The sequence below is a fragment of the Dipodomys merriami genome, unplaced genomic scaffold (genome assembly GCF_024711535.1).
Source record: "Dipodomys merriami isolate MVZ:Mamm:240054 unplaced genomic scaffold, mDipMer1.0.p SCAF_188, whole genome shotgun sequence".
Classification (NCBI taxonomy): Eukaryota; Metazoa; Chordata; class Mammalia; order Rodentia; family Heteromyidae; genus Dipodomys; species Dipodomys merriami.
Genome location: NW_027203248.1, coordinates 2,249,513 through 2,269,724, shown reverse-complemented (window position 1 = coordinate 2,269,724; position 20,212 = coordinate 2,249,513). Strand labels below are relative to the sequence as shown.

Genomic DNA, 20,212 nt, shown 5'->3' with positions numbered 1-20,212 from the left:
TTATGTTTGCATCTTGTCTTATTGCTGTAGCTAAGCATTCTTATACTAGATTGAAAAGAAGTGGAGAGAGTGGGCATCCTTGTCTGGTTCCTGAGTTTAGAGGAAATGGCTTTAGTTTTTCACCATTAAGTATAATGCTGGCTGTAGGTTTGTCATATACAGCCTTTATTGTATTGAGGAATGTTCCATGGATTCCTAATTTTTCCAGAAACTTCATCATAAAGGGGTGCTGGATCTTGTCAAATGCTTTTTCTGCATCTGTTATCTAACCATGTGGTTCTTATCCTTGCTCCTGTTGATTTGATGAATTGTATTAATTGATTTGCATATATTGAACCAGCTTTGCATCCTTGAAATGAATCCTGTTTGATCGTGGTGTATGATTTTTTGGATGCATTGTTGAAGTGGATTGGCCAAAATTTTGTTGAGAAGTTTTGCATCAATGTTCATCAAAGAAATGGGTCTATAGTTCTCTTTCTTTAATGAGTTCCTGCCTGGTTTAGGGATGAGGGTTATGATGGCTTCATAGAATGAGTTTGGTAGTGAACTTTCTCTTTCAATTTCATTGAAGAGTTGGAGGAGTATTGGTGTGAGCTCTGCTTTGAATGCCTTGTAGAATTCCACTGTAAAACCATCTGGTCCTGGGCTTTTCTTAGCTGGGAGGTCTCTTATTGCTGTTTCTATTTCAATGCTTGATATGGGCCTGTTAAGATGGTTTAACTCCTCTTGGTTTAGTGTCAGCATGTCAATATTTGCTAGGAAAAGGTCCATTTCTGCCAAGTTCTCAAACTCATTAGCATAAAGGTTTGAGAAGTATTCCCTTATAATGTTCTGATTGTTGGTTGTTTCTGTGGTGATGTTTCCATTCTCATCTCTGAGTTTATTTGGGTGTGTTCTCTTCTTTTTCTGATAAGATTTGCTAAGGGTCTGTCAGTTTTGTTAATTTTTTTGAAGAACCAACTCTTTGTTTTGTTGATTCTTTCTATGGTTTTTTGGATTCTAATTCTGATTTAGTTTTAATTATTTCTTTTCATCTACTGGATTGGGGTTTATCTTGCTGCTCTTTTTCAAGGAGGCTCAGATGCCTCATTAAATTGTTGGTTTCAGATCTCTCCAATTTGTTGATGTAGGAACTCAAAGCCCCCTGAGTACTGCCTTTGCTGTGTCCCAGAGGAGCTGGTAATTTGTGTGTTCATTTTTGTTGAATATCATGAACATTTGAATTCCCTTTCTAACCTCTTCTGTGACCCACTCATGATTCAGCAGTTTGTTGTTCAGCCTCCATGTGTTACCGGACTTTCTTTGGTGGCTTTTGGTGTTGAGTTCTAATTTTATTCCCTTGTGGTCTGAGAAAATACAAGGTATAACTTCAATGTTTCTGATTTTGGACAAGCTTTTTTGTGGCCTAAAATGTGGTCTATTTTGGAAAATGTTCCATGTGCTGCTGAGAAAAATGTGTATTCTGATGCTGCTGGGTGAAATATTCGGTAGATGTCTGTTAGATCTAGTAGATCTATGCATTTGTTTATATCTACGGTTTCTCTGTTGAGTTTTTGCTGAGTTGATCTATCTAGTGGGGAAAGTGGTGTGTTAAAGTCCCCAACAATTAATGTCTTTGGATTTATGTTGGATTTGAGGGAAAGTAGTGTTTCTTGGATAAATTTGGGTGCTCCATTGTTTGAAGAATAGATATTTAGAATTGTAATATCCTCCTGAAGGAGAGATCCCTTAATTAGTATGTAGGGACCTTCTTTATCTGTTCTCACTAATTTTAATTTGAAGTCTATTTTATCTGATATTAGGATTGCTACTCCTGCCTATTTATGGGGGCCATTTGCTTGGTAGATTTTGTTCCAGCCTTTCACATGGAAAATGTGTTTGTTTTTATGGGCAAGATGTGATTCTTGAAGACAGCAGATAGAAGGATCTTACTTTTTAATCTAACTAGGCAGTCTATGTCACTTAATTGGAGAGTTAAGTCCGTTAATGTTGAGAGATAGGATTGAGAGGTATTTGGGAGTTCCTGCCATTTTATCCACCTTCTTGGGGGTGTGACAACTGGGTTCTTCCTATGGTTCTTGGATTCTCAATTTGGGTGCGGTTTCTTGACCTTTATTGTGGTTTTGTTGGTTTTCTCTGTGTAGGACAAGAATCTTTTGAAGGGCTGGTTTGGTGGAGATATATTGTTTCAATTTTTCTTTGCTATGGAAGGTTTTTATTTGATCTTTGGTTATGAAGGAGAGTTTAGCTGGGTACAGTCAGTATTCTTGGTTGGTAGTTGTTTGTCTTTAGGGCATGGCATACATCATTCCAGGCTTTTCTTGCTTTGATTGTCTCTGCTGAGAAATCTGAGGTGATTCTAATGGTTTCCCTTCATATGTGATTGATCTTTTCTCCTGGACAACTTTAAGGATCTTTTGCTTGGTCTGAATTGATCCTGGGCAGATTATAATGTGAAGATGGGATGTCCTGTTCTGGTCTGGTCTATTTGGAGTGCTAAAAGCTTCTTGTATCTGAATAGGCCTATCTTTTTCATGTTTGGGAAGTGTAGCTTTTTTTTGGAGTACAAAAATAGGTACTTACATAATGCTTTCTATTTAATTGTGTATTACATCTGCTAACTCAATCCACACAACAACTCTATAATAGAGGAACTCTATTTTAATTTAAAAAACTTACAAAGTTTATGATCTCAGTGATGGACAGACATTTGTCAAGTAGTTATACATGTGGACTCAAAGCTGGCATCTGACACTTTTGTTCATTGATGACATCACTTTTCCACCTGACCCATGCCTCTAACTCCACACATAGACCATTATGTACTATAAAAGAATCTCAGGGTCTTAGCTAGTCTTGAGAACAGGAAAAATCTTTCCTAAGAAGTGATTTTTGAACTTTGACCTATAGGATGAGAAAGTTTTGTGTGTGTGTGTGTGTGTGTGTGTGTGTGTGTGTGTGTGTGTGTGTGTGTGTATGTGTGTGTGTGTGTATGGTCACTGTTTCGAGATATGGTTTTGCATGTCACAAAGGCTAATCTCATACTCACAATCCACTTAGCTGTCTCCCAAGTACTAAGATTACAGGTGTGGGCTACCATGTCTGATCTACATTTGTTTTCCAACATCAAATCTTTTCAAGAACAATTAACTGTGTGACACCAGCTGTCTTCCCCACAATTCAATTCTGACACTAACTACCCAGAGTGACTATAGATCCCCTCAAATTAAATGCTCAATCCTATAACACTGCTCCCAATTGAGACTTCAAAGACCAATTACAAATGTGATCTCTGTCCTACCTGTACTTGTGCTCATCAAAACTATACATCTGGAGGGACAACCAGTTTTCATGGCCCTTTGCTCACTCTTTTGAGCAGCCTCCACTTCCTCTTTGTCAAACAAACTTGTTTTAAACTTACTATACAAAAACCTATAAATTTGGAGATTCCCAAACACTTTTTTCTTGTCTCGGGTCTGATGATTCACCAAAATGAATCACAGAACTCACAGAAGCCACTCCACTTAGAATTCTTGTTTATTATAAAAGATTCAACTCAGGAACAGCCAAGTGCGAGACATTCACAGGGTGATGTACTGGGGAAGAGATGGAAGGCGGTGTGTGGATAGCTTGTATGTTATCTGGGTTGCTCCACTCTCCTATACCTTATGTATTCACCATTCTGGATCTGGAAGCTCCCCAGACATGAAGGCCCTTCATAGAGGCTTCCTATGTATGCATATTGGTTAAATCGTTGGCCATTGGTAATTTTATTCCACCTCCTACCCTTCCTCTGCTCAGAGTTGGGGTGGGGCTGAAAATTCCAAGCATTTAATTATAAAATAGATTTTTCTTGATGCCAGATTCCATCTTCAAACTATCTAAGGACCCTTAGCATCATGAAAAAAAAAAACCTATTCCAGAAATTCTAAGGTTTTGGGAAATTTGATGCTAGGCCAGAGACAATAACTGAATATTATTTATTTGTTTCTTTATTTATATAATACTGGGGTTTGAAATCTGGGCCTGGAACTTGCTAGGTCATATCTCCAGCTTTTTTCCCCCTTCCAATAAGGCCTCTGATATTTTTGCTTCGAGTGGCATAGACTTCAATCCTCTTACTTCTACCTCATAAGTAGTTTGGATTGCAAGACTATCTGGGATTTACAGATGTCAACTTCCATGCCTGGCTTGTTTTATGAGCTGAGATCTCACTTAATTTTTGCTTGGGCTGATCTATAAGATCAACCCTCTCATCTTCTGCCTCCATGTCGCCAAGATTACAGGTGTGCATCAACACATCTGGCTCCAAATACTCATTATTTAAATAGTAGTTCAATTGGCCTCTGTGGCAGTCAGAGAAACTTGTTTTGCAGAGAGAGTGCTTTAGAATTTACTGTGGGGAGCATACCTACTTTCATCTCTTCTATCTTTTGTTCTCACTCTTCTACTGCCCTCTTGCCAACTGCCCTGTTCCCAGCCTGTGCCTACACATAGGAGCCCCATGTGCCAGCCTATTATGTGCCATGTTCTAGCCTCATGGTAATCTGTTGGACTCTTCAGCCCAAAACTGTTCACTAATCTGTCCACCATATCCTGAGCATTGTAGCAGTTTGAGCCTCTTCCTGCTCAGTCTTTCCTCCTTATAACCCTTTCTTAGGTGCCAGATCAGCTCATGTTTTCCTGCCTGCTTTTTCTCCCTCCTCCTCTGTTTTTTACAAGCTATCCTCCCTCTCGCAATACAACCCTAGTGCATCTCTTATACATATAACCTCACATTGGCATTTTGCTTCTTAGGAGACTTAGAGTTGATATCACCTTTATATTTTATGTTTTGTTGTTTGAAATAAGGTCTTGCTACATAGGACATTCTGGTCTCTGACTCACTAATATATATAGTCCAGGCTGGCCTGAAGGTTAAATGGGGGAAAACTCCCATTTGTGAATGGCTTTCATTTCTTACAGTTACCTTGTGGGATTCTTTTAAAGAATTAGAGTCTAAGTGACTTTCCTAAAAATTCTACAGCCAATCCCTTAGTTGTAGGATAGACTTGTAAATGAAAACTGGTAATTATGTGACAGGCATGCTGCCTAGTGGTGCACTGTGTCCGTGTGGGGAGAAGATTTGTAGTTACTCGTCTGAGCAGAGTCTTGAAAAACAGGTAGGATGTAGCCAGGTAGATACTGAAACTTACGATCTTACCTCAGACTTCTAAGTGCTAGAATTAAAGGCAGGTGGCTCCATACCTGCTCTAAGGGTTTTACAACATACTATATCCTGACCACAACAGTGTCCTCCTGTTACCTCCTGTCTAACACTCACATGCAGATCTATGCAAATTGGGTTTATGCATTGCTCTTTTTTCCCTTTATTTGCATTGTAGTCTAAAGGCATTCTCTAGTTCTGTTAATTCAGCTTCAGTGTTTCTCATTAGCTCATTTTGCTTTGGGGAAGCAAATAAACTTTGTTATTGACACTTCTTTCTTCCCAAACTCTCAAGAGAGGTAAGGGAAAATAAAGGACAAGCTTTGTAAGAACACTTATTAAAAGCCAGTCCCTGATGTGTCACATTTTATAAATCGTGTTATATAAGATAGGATATAATTTAGTCATTACGTTTTAATATTAATTCAACTTTTATAAATAATGCTATTTAATGAATGCCAAAGCCTCACAGTATGGTTTCTTATGGCTAAGCTAGAACTTGACTCAACTTAGTTACATCAGAACTAGTCATATGAAATAGTCTTAAATTAGCTGCCAGGTTTTACAAAATCATCAACACCTATAAAAACTACATTCACTGTTTCTTTCTCACTGCAGCATACCAGATTTCAATTTCCTCTCTCCATATGATTATGAGAAAATAAGCTTTCCCCCCTAGATTCTAAATGGTAGGAAAGCATTAGGCTTATTTTTCTTTCTGGGAAAGGCAGAAGTTCCTTTTAGTGTTGGGAAATGATAATACATTGGGAGAGAAAATGTATGACTGGTTCTGGCTAGTAATTTTTCTGATGGCTCAATATAGGTAGTTATCCATTAAGAGGTTAGTTAACTCAATCCCTAAGCTCAAAAGTATTCACAAAGCTTGTAAAGATAACAGTGAATAGTTCACTCTTCACAATAATAGTACAGTTTAATGAGCAGGGTAGGTATCTCAACTATTCCTAGTATCAAACTATCCTAAATAATTTAATAATATCCTAGAATCAAACTAATTAGTAGCACTTTTTAATTTTTTTATTTTAATTTTTTGTTTTTGATTGTGGGGCCTGAATTCTGGGCCTGGACACTGTCCCTCAGCTGTTCAGCTCAAGGCTAGTGCTCTACCACTTGAACCACAGCACCACTTCTGGCTTTTTCCTGCTTATGTGGTGCTGAGGAATCGAACCCAGGGCCTCATGCATGCAAAGCATGCACTCTACCACTGAGCCACCTTCCGAGCCCCACACTTCTTTATTTTTGAAACAATTAACATGGTGAAACATTGCAAAACTGTTGTAGGCACAAAGTATATTAGTTGTGACTTAGAATAAACTGAAAACTGCTGGGAAAAAAAGAGTAACATTTCTTCATATATCATCTCTCCTTGCCATGTTGAGGATTGAATTCAGGGCCTTGAAGCAAGCGTTCTACCACTGTTATATCACCAGGCCATTAGTGCTTCATGTATCTGGATAATTAACCATGCAGGAGACCTTGTACTAAACATGTCATCCACCTTATTGATTCTATCTTCAAATAAACACTTGGCTACTTTACAAGTGATTGAATGATTTTCCAGGTTCTCGTTGCTTTTCTTAATCACAGGACCTGTACTCAAGTATGAGTCTATTAGCAAAGCCAGAGTCCTGACAGTGCTCAGCAACTGGAGGAGGATGTGAATTGCAGCCAGCCCATGTCCAGTCTGTGGTTTCCTATTCATTCCATGACAAGGGAAATGTCATAAGCTAAAGAGTATAAAGTAGAAACATGCATGTGATATTTATTTACATATGCAAATGAGAACTGTAACTTTTCCTCACACATCCCTATGCTTATGGCTAGGGCCCTATATGAAAAGACAGATGAAGACTATAGTGGGGAGGAGCAGTGAGACCACTTAGTCCGCAGTGAAAATGTAAAAGATTTTATTGAGCGAAAAGTGCTGACGTGCCAGGACTGCACCTGGAGTTGGGATCCCAGTGCCAGCCCATATGGGCTTTTAAGCATTTGGGGCTAGGGCGGGGAAAGAGGGAGGCTGGGTGTTGGTTTTAGCCAATGATTGTTACAAGAAATGCTGCACACCTTAACTTTGAATTTCCCGCCACGGTTTTGCTTGTGGGAAGCAGGGGAGTAGAACAAAGTGTGGTGATGGGCCACTGGGTTAGGGCTCCCATTGCTCAGAAAACAGCAGAAGCAGAGTTACAGAGTTACAGGGTTATGGAGTTAGAGTTACAATTACAATTACTAGCTAAAGTAATGAGTTACCAGGGAAGTCTTATCCACAGCACACTTACATTTATATCTTAAAAACCATTCATTATCCATTTTATACAATCCAAGTCAAATATCATATTCTATCTTTAGGTCCTCCACCATTTCAAGACAAAAGCATTCAAGTTTATTTGATGTAATTTTATGTGACATGAGAAGTTTGGATCTTCAGAAATGAAAACCCACACATAAAAGGAAAACATCATCATTTATTACTATTATTATTACTTTGAGATGGAGTCTTGACCTCATCACCAGTTCAGCTACCTCAGCCCCTCAAGAGCTGGGATTAGAAGCATGGACCACCATGGTTGTCACGAAATTTTCTTTCGATGCTTAGGTTTGATGAAGCATAGACAGTTTTGTGGAGGTTATGACTGGTTAAACAGTAGTAAGACTTAGTGACAATAAATTATAGACCCCTGACAAGGCCTGTTTTTTTTCAGATTCTTCATGTTTCTGGCTCCTCATTCATTTTTTCTGGGTATAGGGAGGATTTCTTCAAAATGAGGTCCTGAAGGCCTTCTTTGGAGAAAGTTTAAACAATTCTACGGCCTACTTCAAGGGCTAGGAAAGATCAGATAGACCTTCTTGCTTCTGCTGTTTTCTCAAATGCCAAGGCACTTCACTTAGGGGCAGTCTATCTTGAGCCCATCACAGCTTTAAAAATGATTTAGTTAAAAAAATGTCTACAAGAATCAAGTTTCTATGAGAACCGATTTTTTTGTTGTTGCTGTTTTTCACAAGTGTCAGAGTTTTGTGGTCTCTCAGCTAGACCAGTTCTCTCACTGTCGCCATTTCTGACTAACCTCAAACACACAATGACTTCCTGTGAAATATTTTCAGATCTCACCACCATCCTATTGTGAACAATTAATCTGTCTTACATTATGACCCTGTACACTTCTGGGTATAGAAGGGGTGTGTGTGTGTGTGTGTGTGTGTGTGTGTGTGTGTGTAGACATTTTGCAAAACAATTCTCACCCTTATTACATGTGCTATACTCTGACATTCTTTATTTTTATTCACTACAAATAGATCCATTGAATTGATTTCATAACCCATGAGAGGTAGGTTACCACCTACGGTTTGAAAGTAGTTCTATGCATGGAAGAGTTGTTAGAATGGCTGGAAAGAAGAAATTTCAGTTTGATTAAATAAAATTTGCCTTTCTGTTTGTGGGGGAGGGTAGAAATTGGGGTCTTGTTTCTACCTTTTGGGGGGCTGCATTTTGCTCCTTGATATGATGTGCATTTGTAATATGCCAAGTCTTGGGGAGCAATCATTTTTCTTTCAAATACTGTATCATCAAAACTGAATGGATATTTTTCATGAAGTCTTTGACAGCTAAACCAGTGAAACAATAAATCAACAGGATGATGAAAGCTCAAAAACACATAATACCTATAATAATCAGCTGAAGTACAGCTGAAATGAGAAAAAAATGAAACTTAGCTCAATTACACAGTAAGGTTACTTATTCAGAGTCAGTAGAGTGCTGAAAGGTGATACATATTGTTAAGGTTAATTGCATCTATTCAGAATGTATTTGAATCTGAAACAAAAGCTTAAGACCAAAAAAAAAAAAATAACCAAAGGGAAAAGATTGCCTTTGAAGGATCTGTTCTATATAAAAAAAAATCAGTTGATGAGGGTTCCTTTGTTCTGTAATGTTTATAATTCTACCTCCCCCTCCACCCTGCAATATGAAGTCTTGAAAGGCAATCCATTAAAGTCCTGTAGAAAAGCTGATGACTTTTAGCAGTAGTAAAAGTCAAGGACTAGAATAAAATGGGGTGTTTCATGCCTTTAATCCCAACATCCAACACTCTGGAAGCTGAGACAGGAGGATCCTGAGTTTGAGTTCAGCCTGGCCTACATAGTCAGACTCATCTCAAGCAAGACAAAACAAAGAAACAAAAAACAACTAACCAACCAAATAAAAAAATCTTACAGCCATTATGCACTTTGATTTGAACTGTCAAGGGGAAGGCATGGTTAGAAGGTACACTCTGTCTCATCTGTACTTTAAAATGTGATTGCTGTGTATTACACATCCAGGTACTGGTTTGTATATTCATTCATTATTTCATCATAGAAACCACTGTTGTCCTCACAATGGAATCCTAGATAACACTCCCTGGTTAGTACTCTTTCTAAAAAATGCTTAACCTAATCCCTAAATCACTCTGTGGTTCATTCTGTCAAACAGTTCACCTCAATGCTACAATGACAAGTGTCAGAGAAAGATAAAAGTCAAAGAACTTGTCCTAGACAAAGAGTTGAGTTCCTGATAAGAACCTGGGTGAGGTGAAGTGGAAGGAATATTTAGATTCAAATAATTTGGAAAGTGGAATATAACTAGATAATGTCGTGTTAATAATAAAGAGAATATCTTTGTTCTTTGGAGATTCTTGCTAAAATATTCAGGAGTCATGGGTTGTGATCCTGCAGTTAACTTTCCCACTAGAAGGGAAGACAGGGGAGAGGAGGGTAGGAGAGGGAAAGGAGGGCAAGGGAGACAGGGAAGACACGTGTGCAAAGTATTGAGATGAGGTAAATACAAGCAGATAGTATTTAGGGACTCATTTTACTAATGTTTTAATTTTGCTCATTAGGCTTTTGGAACCTGGAAACATTGTCACAAATTTGTATGTTTATTATTTGTTTAATATTTGCAAGACTGGTGATCTACAATTTGAAATATACCTCCAGAGTTGATTTTTTGCTGGTTATTTCTGAGATGAGGACAGCCTGGGCAGAAAAGTCTGGGAGACCATAACTGATCTTGAACCAAGATTCTTCTTTCTCAGCCTCCCACGTAGCTAGGATTATAGTCTGGAGCCATTGTTACTCTGTCACTGTCACTAGGTATATTAAATTTTAATAAACTAAGGAACAAAGCCTGGGCTTAGAACTGTGCTAACATCTACAGGATATGAATACTTCTGTATGTATGTATGTATGTATTGGTGTCAGTACTGGGGCTTGAACTCTGGGCATGGTTGCTGTCCCTTGAGCTTCTTTTGCCCAAGGATAGCACTCTACAACTTTAGCCGCAGCTGTATTTCTGGCTTTTTTTAGTTAATTGGAGATGAGATTGTCATGGAATTTCCTACCTGGACTGGCTTCAAACCTTGATTCTCATAACTCAACCACCTGAGTAGCAAGGATTTCAGGTATGAGCCACTCTCACCCCGCTTATTTATTTCATTTTGAAGATGTATTTCACTCTGTGAAATCACTCCTGAGATCCAAAGTAAAGAATCAGGAATGAGGATATAGATGTAGAAGGAAGAGTCAGTGAGAACCACATGTAAAAAATATTTAGAAAAACTAAATTACACACACACACAAACACACACACACACACACACACACACACACACACACTTGCAAAAAGATGCAGCGTAGGGATTAGATCATAGTGTAAGAGAAGTTGTAGTAGTGGTTCAAGATGAGTCTCTATTAAACTTTTGTTATATATAGTTACATTTGTTGCAGGTAACATCAGATCCTCTATAGGTAGCCTGAGCAAAGCTTTGTTCATTTATCTCCTGTAAAGTAAAGGCTCATGGTCCATGGCTGACACAAGTAATAGGCAATTAGAATAGGGTATTTGTTGTATACTGGTATAGTTCTAAGCATTTTTAATTGGTGAGGTATATAATGGTTGTCACCATTTTCATCTATAAAACAGATGAAACAATAGAACAGTTAAGCCATTGATCAATAGGAATGAACATAATTAGGGTTTGAAGCCTGAAAGGCTCCTGGATTAGCACCCATGTGTTGTTTCAGTTAGAGATACCAGACTATTTCTGACTTTCCTTATTGCCAGTCTTAAGGTATAACATATATTAAACTTCCCTCATTGACTAAGATAGCTGCTTGAGCCCTCCACGAAGGGAAAAAGCAACAAAATGCTTTCCTTGCCTATATGACTCCATTTCAGACTGCTTTTCTGGATATTCCTCTCAGTTTCTTTCATTTAATTACAAGATTATATTTAGCTATAAAGACTAGGACCTGCTATATTGGCACATTGTCAACTTGAATAAATAAAGGCATATATTAATCAAGAGAAAGTGTAAAGGAAAACTGGGATGGTCCAGCATCTCTTCTAGTTTAAGAATTGAAGAGAATCAGCAGCCATGAGTGGAGTATATAAGCACATGATCCACTGTCTATGGGACATGGAAATGAAAATGGGAGATCTAAGGGAGAGAAATTGAAATGTAGTTCACATTTCTGCCCAGAGAATTGACTTCAGAGAATTGTTAGAGTTTCTTTCCAAAAATTGCTTGCTGAAAAGCTTTATGCTTCACAGAGTCTGCAGGATTATTTATAATAGTGACTATCTGAAACAAATGCATCCATGACACATCCAGGCTGCAAAATATTCTGCAGCCATTTAGTACTAAACATGCTATATATATATCATTGAATTGGGGAAACCATTTACAAAGACATAAAACCTATCGTTAAAATATGATTGCAAGCTGGATTATGATATGGACAGAGTATAGACTGGATGGAAATTTAACCCAAAGAAAACTCTTCATTGAAATCCTCAAGAGTTGGGATTACAAATGACTTTTAAAGCATTTTTAAAAGTATTTTTTCTGACTTTTTGTATGAGTATGTTCCTTTCCCAATAAAAAATAGAAAGGATCTTGGTTTTAGATAGTCATATAGATTTAAGTATGCTCCATGCTACATCTAGAATTTTTATTAAGCTATACATAACGGGAGCAATGCCTAAGACCTGGTCGCAGTCAGCTTTACTAAATAGGCATTTGATAAGTAAATAGATTTGATGATGTTGTCAATTTTTTTTATTAAGCTATTCTTTAAAAGAACATTCATCTGCCCTATTCTCAGTGGAAATGACAGTCCTCCAAAGGGCTTTCTGAACTCAAATGTTTTGTTGGATGTCAAAATCCTCTACTCTTTAACCTGGGCTATGTTTTTTTTCTTCTTCAAATTTTTGTTGTTTGTTTTCTTTCCAGACAAGGTCATGCTATGTAGTTCAGGCTGGTCTCAAAACTACTGGACTCAAGCATATCCAACCAACCCGGATGGGTTTTTAGGGTTGTTTATTTTACTGAGCACATGAGAGATGGGATATAAGCTTGCCCAGCTAGCTGAAATGCTTATTGAACCATGATCCTTGGTAGGGGTTACCTTCACCTGAAAGCCAAGGCACATTTTTCTAATTTACATAAACTTGCCATGTCTCACTGACGTGAGGATCCTGGGATGTGTGTGCATGAACCTGTGCACACCTATTTTCTTGATCTCCCTCAAGCCATCAGATCAACCAAGGCCCTGATGATTTGTTGCTAGCAAATCTCTACCCTCTGGCTATCAATTTTGGCCTTCTCATAGAAGCTAGGAGTCGTTCTCATTAAAGAACGAAGCAACTACAAGTATATATGAGCTGCTTGGGCGGTAGTGAATATTTTAGGTTTCACGAGTTCTGGGACCAAAGAAGAAAAGTGAGGCCATTCACACCCTAGGAGTGGAATGCTGGGTCAGGGGTTGGGAGTAGCCCTGGTGAAAGATGGGTGTGTCAGAGGGTGATTTACTCAGCCCCATCTTGTTATTTTCTTTTTTTGCTTGGGAATTTAGCCTGTTTTCTAAAAAAGGAACTTCCAGCAACCTAAGTTTTGACTCCTGTGGATTAAAAACAGTAAAGCTTCTGGTTCTTACATTAAAGATCACATACTAAAGGCAAAATAGAATCCTTGTTATTTAGAAAAATATCTAGTGCCTTTCATCACTCCAAAATCCTTTTTCCTCCAACCATGCCCAAAGACAAAATTTTCTTGAACTATAAAAACATCAGGCCAGTGGTTTTTGTTTTTTTTTGTTTTTGTTTTTTTTAAATAGGACAATAGACTTGATATGTCTACTACTGGGTTTGAAGTAATCTATAACTTTCTTGACCACCTCCTTTTGAATTTCTATTCTTGACTACATTTCTTTTTCAATCAGACCAGTACTGTTTCTAATTAGAAATTTAAATTACATCTGGTGCAGTTTGCACACTCCAGGGGATATATTTATGTAATACCTTTAGCCAGCCAAGATATTTTTCATAACTTCAATATAACAGTTTTTCATAGAGTGCTTACGGATGAGATTTTTATAAAAACAGCACAAGAATGTACATGTGAGAGGCAGTTGTGTAACTCAGAGACTTCACAGGGAAACGTGTCTTGCATCCTTTTTCCTTTCTTTTTTTTTATTGTGCAGAAAGACATTTCTCTTTGTCTCAAGTTACTCTTTCCAAATGTTATTTGGTCTGTCTCAGTGCTGTTAAGAAGTGAAAATAATCATACCAGTTGAGACATTTCATTAAATTTCAATGAGATAATTAAGGAAACTCATTTAAAAAAAACATATATTTGTTTCAGTAGTTTGAATGTTGCTTAATCAGGAAATGACCAGAATGCTAAAACTAGGTAGCTTGGCTTTGTCCAGATAAGTAGCTTTGGATAGAGGGAAAGCTGCAAAGGCTAGAATGGCAAAGGCCTTTGCTGTGGGTGGAAACTAATTGGTTGATATCATTAATAAATGATGCTTCCTATTCATGTCAAGAAAAAGCTAAGAGCAAAGGGATGAATATTTTTATCATGGCATTATACTCTGACACACAATATTTTTTTTAAAGCATATCCTTAGATTTTATCTCCTTTTCTTACTGCAAGTAAGAGGAATGAAAGCTAAATTACTTGGCAATGCTTTCTTGTGAATTTTATAAGATGTTTTAGATTTGGCATTATTAGCCAATAAAATATTGCTAAGGAGTTTGCCAATGTATTCCCTAACAGAGAACATATTTTACTAGGACCATGAGTAAAAATATGGTTGATCAAAATCTCTCCTTCCTGGTCTAGGTAATTCATTTCATTGCTCTGCTGTCTTTGGGTGCCGTAAGCCTCTACACACTGGCCAGAGATTGTATGCAGTCCTATATCTAAGATTGCCCCCATAAAATCTGAGACCAAACAGAACAGAGGAAAATAAGCTGATAGCCATGCTGCTGGCTGTGCAGTAAGCTCTTTGTTTTCAAGCCAGGAGTCTGTGTCTTCTGCCAGAAGGTCCAGTATCAGACTTAATTACATATTTATTCTTCTTTTCAAACCTATTCCAAAATTTTCATAAGAATTAAAAATTTCTGTGAAGCATTCTTTGCAAATGTGTGGCCAAGAAACATTTTTTGCTATTCCAGGGTCCCTCTAGCTTTAACCTGCTCTTCCCTGAAGTTTTCTTTTAAATAATTAAAAAAATTATCTTGGAACTGGGAATGTGGCTTAGTGGTAGAGTGCTTGCCTAGCAGGCATGAAGCCCTGGATTTGATTCCTCAGAACCACATACACAGAAAAAACTGGAAGTGGCACTGTGGCTCAAGTGGTAGAGTGCTATCTTTGAGCAAAATAAGCTCAAGGACAGTGCCCAGGCCATGAGTTCAAGCCCCAGACTGGCAAAAAATAAAGTGTCTTTAAGTAGTTTTACAAAGGGGGTTTCAACTCAGCCTGTCAGTTTATTAATATGATGCACCTTGATCAATGTCACCCCTTTCCTGAAGTTTCTTACCCCTTTGGATCTTCTGAAAATCTTCTCTGCCATGATTTCTGACTCCTTACATCTTCCCATCTTAACACTTGTTTGGACAGCTTTGTGCTCTGGTCTGATGTTTTATTTTGTTTTTAGATTGTTCCTTACTAAAGTATGAGTTTTGTTACAGAGGTTGCTTATGTATTTTGGTAGCTCCCCATTAGCCTTTGGCATAATAAGTCCCTAACGAGTATTCAGATAAATGGTCACATTCTTTAGAATCTACAAGGGGCTGAAGTTAAGGGGTTGTCATATTTTATGCTTTTTATGTTGAATTGCAAAGCTTACTGCAGACAGTTTACTTGTCTGTGTCAAAAGTCCTGGGTTGATTCTCAGCCTGATTGTTTAATTAGCCTAGAGATCTTTAGGACATGATTTATCTCTGTGTCTTCATCAATATTTTAAAACTTTATATATGTATATATATATATTTAATTCCTAATACCTTTGTAATATATTAATATATAATTTAATATAAAACTATCAATCTTACTATATTAATATAATATATATCATTATATATGTGACATTAATTAATCCCCAAGTTCCCTTTTAGCGGAAGTGTTCTTTATTCATAACTTTTATGCTGCTATAACTAAATACCCAATATTGGATAATGTTTAAGTAAAGAGGTTTATTTAGCTCACAATTCTGGTGGGTAGAGAATTGAGACAGCATGATGCTAGCATCTCATGAGGGCCTATGGCTATATGTCATCACAGGACAGTAGCAGAAAGGAAAGTAGACACATGCAAAAGACCAGGCATATGGATGGCACCATTTTATAACAACAGTCTCAATTCATCCAGTCTAGTGAGTCTTAATCCATTTATGAGATATGGGCATAAATTCCTTCTGAGAGTGGGGTCCCCATAGCTCACCTGCTTTTCAACATGTCTACTGAGCCCCTCAACATGAATTTTGATGGGACCAGTCTTAATTTGAACCATCACAGACAATGTACCTGATCTACTGTAATTGTTTTCCAAGTGTGGTGGTATCTAGGCCAAGAATGTTGGCATTAGCTAAGAAATTGTTAAAAATGCATGCTATTGAAACTTACCACAATGCTACTGAATCAGAAACTCTGCCCTTTACTACACATGCCAGAAAATCCTCTGGGTGAGTCTATGAGTAGTATGAATAGTCTATGAGAACTGCTGACCTGAATATAGGCAAGTCCTGCTGTAGCAAGAACCTCGGCACGACTACCTTTGTAGCATGCATTGAAGATGGTGCAGCAATTTCATGGTTAATCTTAAATCTAGCATCCCATGTTTAAGGCTCTGTGGAATGGCTCACCACTGCATCTAACTCAAGTCTCCAGGTATGAGCTATAGCAGAATTGCAGCTCCTGAGCTCCTGTAAAGAACTGGCAACTGAGGAGTGAAAAAAAGTCTTTCTTCCTGTGAACAAAGAATGTGAAATGGATAAGGGATTAATTTCCAGTGGCAGTCTTCTAATTCTGTATTCATTACAGTGTATGCATGCTAGGCTACCCATGCAACTTCTGCTGATACACGTTAGGTAATTGGGTACCCAGTAGCCCCATTTGCATGCAAAGGTGGTTGCTCACCTCACATGTACATGGCTAAAATGAAAGCCCACTTTAATCTGGCTGAAGGCTATATGCTAGGAAAACCATGCACTAAGGAAGAAAACAGCTTCGGTTAATCAGCACTTTTGGCTTCTGCTGTGCTGCCTCTCGGCCAATTTGCCCTATTGAAATGGTACATTCCAAGTTGAAGAGAGACTTCAAAGACCATCTAGCTGTGTTCATCTACAGCATTTCCTCTAAAACGGTACCCACATGTATACTACAGTGTGTGGCTGTGCTATATTTCTGCTTTATGAAGTATTCGTGTGCTAGTGGGACAGCACACATCAGCCACCACCCAGTCCAGACTCACAGCCGGCATCTGCGGCATCATTTTTATTTCATTTCTGCCCACATTTCATCATGTAGGCATTTTGTGCTAGGCACTGTGCCACAGAGCTGGCACATCTTATCTATCCAGTCTTACCTTCTGCCCTCAAAAGCTCCCTGTATTTTAAGTATTTTAGTGTCCCTAGGATCACGATGTTACATGAAATCTCTGCTTCTCTGAGCTCTTGATTATTCTCCACCTGTGTCCAGGTTTATAAAACTCCAAGCCTAAAAGCACAAGATTGTGGCCAGTCGGCCACTCATCTTCAAGAGGGAGCAGCCGCAGGGACATAGCTGGTAACCCCAGTTGATGGGAACAAAGGAAGCACCAGGGTTTTCTGTTCTCCCAGTATAGAAGAGGTCATTGTTTAAAGGGCTTTAACTATATAGGCCACCTGGAGGAGCAATGGAGTCTTCAATGGGCAGTCTACCAAGAAGCAATGGAGAAACAGTGCTTCCAAAAACTTGTCCATCCAGCTACTGCGTTATAGGTCCATACCTGACAGTGTGCATTTGAATGACTTTAACAACTAGAGCATAAACTGTTCCCAGAGAGCAAGCCTGAATCTTAAGATTATCTTCCATTTCTTCCTCAGTGCCTACCTAATGATGAGTGGACTAAATCCAGTGTATCAGGAGAAAGATGGTGGCTTAGATATATTAGTAGCTTTTCGTGACAATAACCATTTTTCCCTACTTCTTCATTCTAGTGCAAACGCATATACCTTGATAGCACCGAATGAAAAACGGAGACAACAGATACAAAGGAGTATGTATATGTATTCAGCTGCCACTTAGCATGCTTTTGGTGTTCTTTATAGTTGGTTTATTTTTGTTTTCTCATTTACATACACTCTCCAGATCTTTCCCATGTCTTCTTTTATAATGTTACTGGTTTTAATTCTACCTCTAAAGTTGTTCTGTTTTTAGCCCTTCTAAATTTATTTATAGTAGTAATGGAACCACATGATGTGATTATAAATCTTGTTTTTCTGTTGGGCCTAAGTACAGATATCTTATTGTGGAAATAGTAAACTAACTGCTCATATTTTTATGGCACTGCGAATACTTTTTTTTTTTTTTTTGAGGTGGATCTTGCTCTATAGCCCAAGCTACTTTGTCCTCCTAAGCGCTGAGATTACAGGTTTGAGCCACCATGTCCAGCCTTTTAATTCTTTTGATTTGTGTAATTTGTCTTGTCTTTGGATTATAACTTCTTTGAGGGAAGGAACCACATTTTACTTATTTTCTACACAGTTAGTGTTTCATTAAAATACAGCAAATATATATGCTACCTTCTGTCATTATAGTTTTATCTTTTTTTTTTTTTTTTTTTTTTGGCTGCTGTGGGGCTTGGACTCTGGGTTTGGGTGCTGTCCCTGCACTCTTTAGCCCAAGGTGAGTGCTCTACTGCTTGAGCCATAGCACCACTTCCAGTTTTCTAGTGGTTAATTGGAGATAAGAGTCTCACGGACTTTTCTGCCCGGGCTGGCTTTGAACCATGATCCTCAGATCTCAGCCTCCTGAGCAGCTAGGATTACAGGCATGAGCCACCGGGGCCCAATGAGTTTTATCTTTTTAAGTATAGGCATGAGAGCTAAAGTTCTTAGTTGATAGGAAACTTTGAGACTTGTTCACATCAAGCTGCGGTGCCAACACTAAAATTCTATGCTCTCATTGTAAGAAATTCAATATTTTTAACTAATGATAAGCCAGCATCAAAAGAATCCTCACCAACAAAGAGGAGGCAACAATGCTTGATAAGAAATGTACTCGTTATCTTGCCCATGTAATTGTAACTCCTCTGTACGGTTTTCTCACAATAAATTAAAAAAACTAAAAATATATAAAAAAAAGAATCCCCACCAGACAAGGGACCCTCTGGATGGAACAGTGTATCAGCGCTGAATATACCCATTATAGCTCTTCAGTGGGGACTGCAGGCATCTGCAACAGAGCCCCAAAGATTTTGGCTCCTTACAAGCCTTTGCCTTAAATGCTTAACAGGAGTTTACATCTCAGTGAGGCCTTAAGTTTGATATATTTTGGAATTTTCCTTTTCTAGTTAAAAAGTTTCATAAATGGACACTAAAGAATTGGTCTAATGGGTTTTCCAGGAGGGCCTAAGCTGGAGGAACAGAACTAATATCTCCCTGGCGCCCCCTGCTGTCACAAAGAATAAGTTCTTGCCAATGAGCTCATTCCCCTGGAAGCAAACTATTTGACTAGTGGTCCAGAATGCTGGGACCCAGAGCAGAGGCAGAGCTCTCACTCCCATATGGTTGTAGTCAGTTTGGAGAACACTAAAATGCATCAAAGATAGGCACAGGAATTCTCTGGAGATGCATATTGACCCATGTGACATATGCATATTCTAGTTTCCCACACATTTGCTATAGGAAACCTTTAAAATGAACTTCCTGTTGGGTTGCAGAATGTCAGAATTGGAGGAAAAACTGTGCTCTTGTTTTAGTGGGACATCAGGATGTTTCTTAACTGTGTACACTCTTCACAGACACTTGGGAATTGTCTTAGGTGTGAGTGACTCCCAGAGGGTAGGGCTGACAGGTAATTTTCTTTTCCTGGAAATCTTATCCATTCATACTAGTATGTGATGGATTGCTATCTGGTGGCTGTTTCTTATGCATTAAAACGACTCCATTTTCTTTCGGAACCTACTAATTGATCTGATATTTCTTACCTGGCTTAGTTGCTGAGCAAGAGCTGGCGAACCTTGAGAAATGGAAGCAGCAGAATAGACCAAAACCAATTCACCTGGTGCCAAGGCGGCTGGGTAAGCAGCAGAACTGGGGCAGGTGGGGGCAAAAGGGCCACCTACAGACCCTGTGGGCACCTGTGTATGTCTGCCTTTGTATATTAGAGAGATGGTTTGGGTAATCCTACCGTTTGGGATGGGATGCATTTGACTCTGAAACATTTCAGTGTGCAGGCATATTATTTCTAGTCTTCTGCAAGTAACAAATGATGAGGCCACACTTGTATGAGAATAAACTGATGGCTTAATTGCTAAATAATTTAGAGCCTCTTTGATGATCAGCTCTGAAGAAAGCTTACCTGGGGCGCTGCATATGCCCTGTCATAGCACCAGTCTGAGTGAGAGGAAAAGCTCTCACAGCATATTAATCATGGCACTTAAATGCTAATGTGAAGAAAAATGAAGG

At 38.5% G+C, this 20,212-nt stretch overlaps 1 protein-coding gene across 5 annotated transcripts in view; it reads left to right on the top strand.

The window, feature by feature from the left end:
* Positions 1 to 20,212, top strand: part of Epsti1 (epithelial stromal interaction 1) — a 121,402-nt gene that overhangs the window by 35,399 nt on the left and 65,791 nt on the right. For all 5 annotated transcript variants that reach the window (XM_070026709.1, XM_070026708.1, XM_070026705.1 and 2 more), the window contains exons 2-3: positions 17,741 to 17,799; positions 19,741 to 19,824. Coding sequence is in view for 4 of the 5 variants with exons in the window: in XM_070026708.1 (XP_069882809.1) it covers positions 17,741 to 17,799; positions 19,741 to 19,824 (143 nt within the window). In the remaining variant the exon portion in view is untranslated. The remainder of the gene's footprint in view (positions 1 to 17,740; positions 17,800 to 19,740; positions 19,825 to 20,212) is intronic.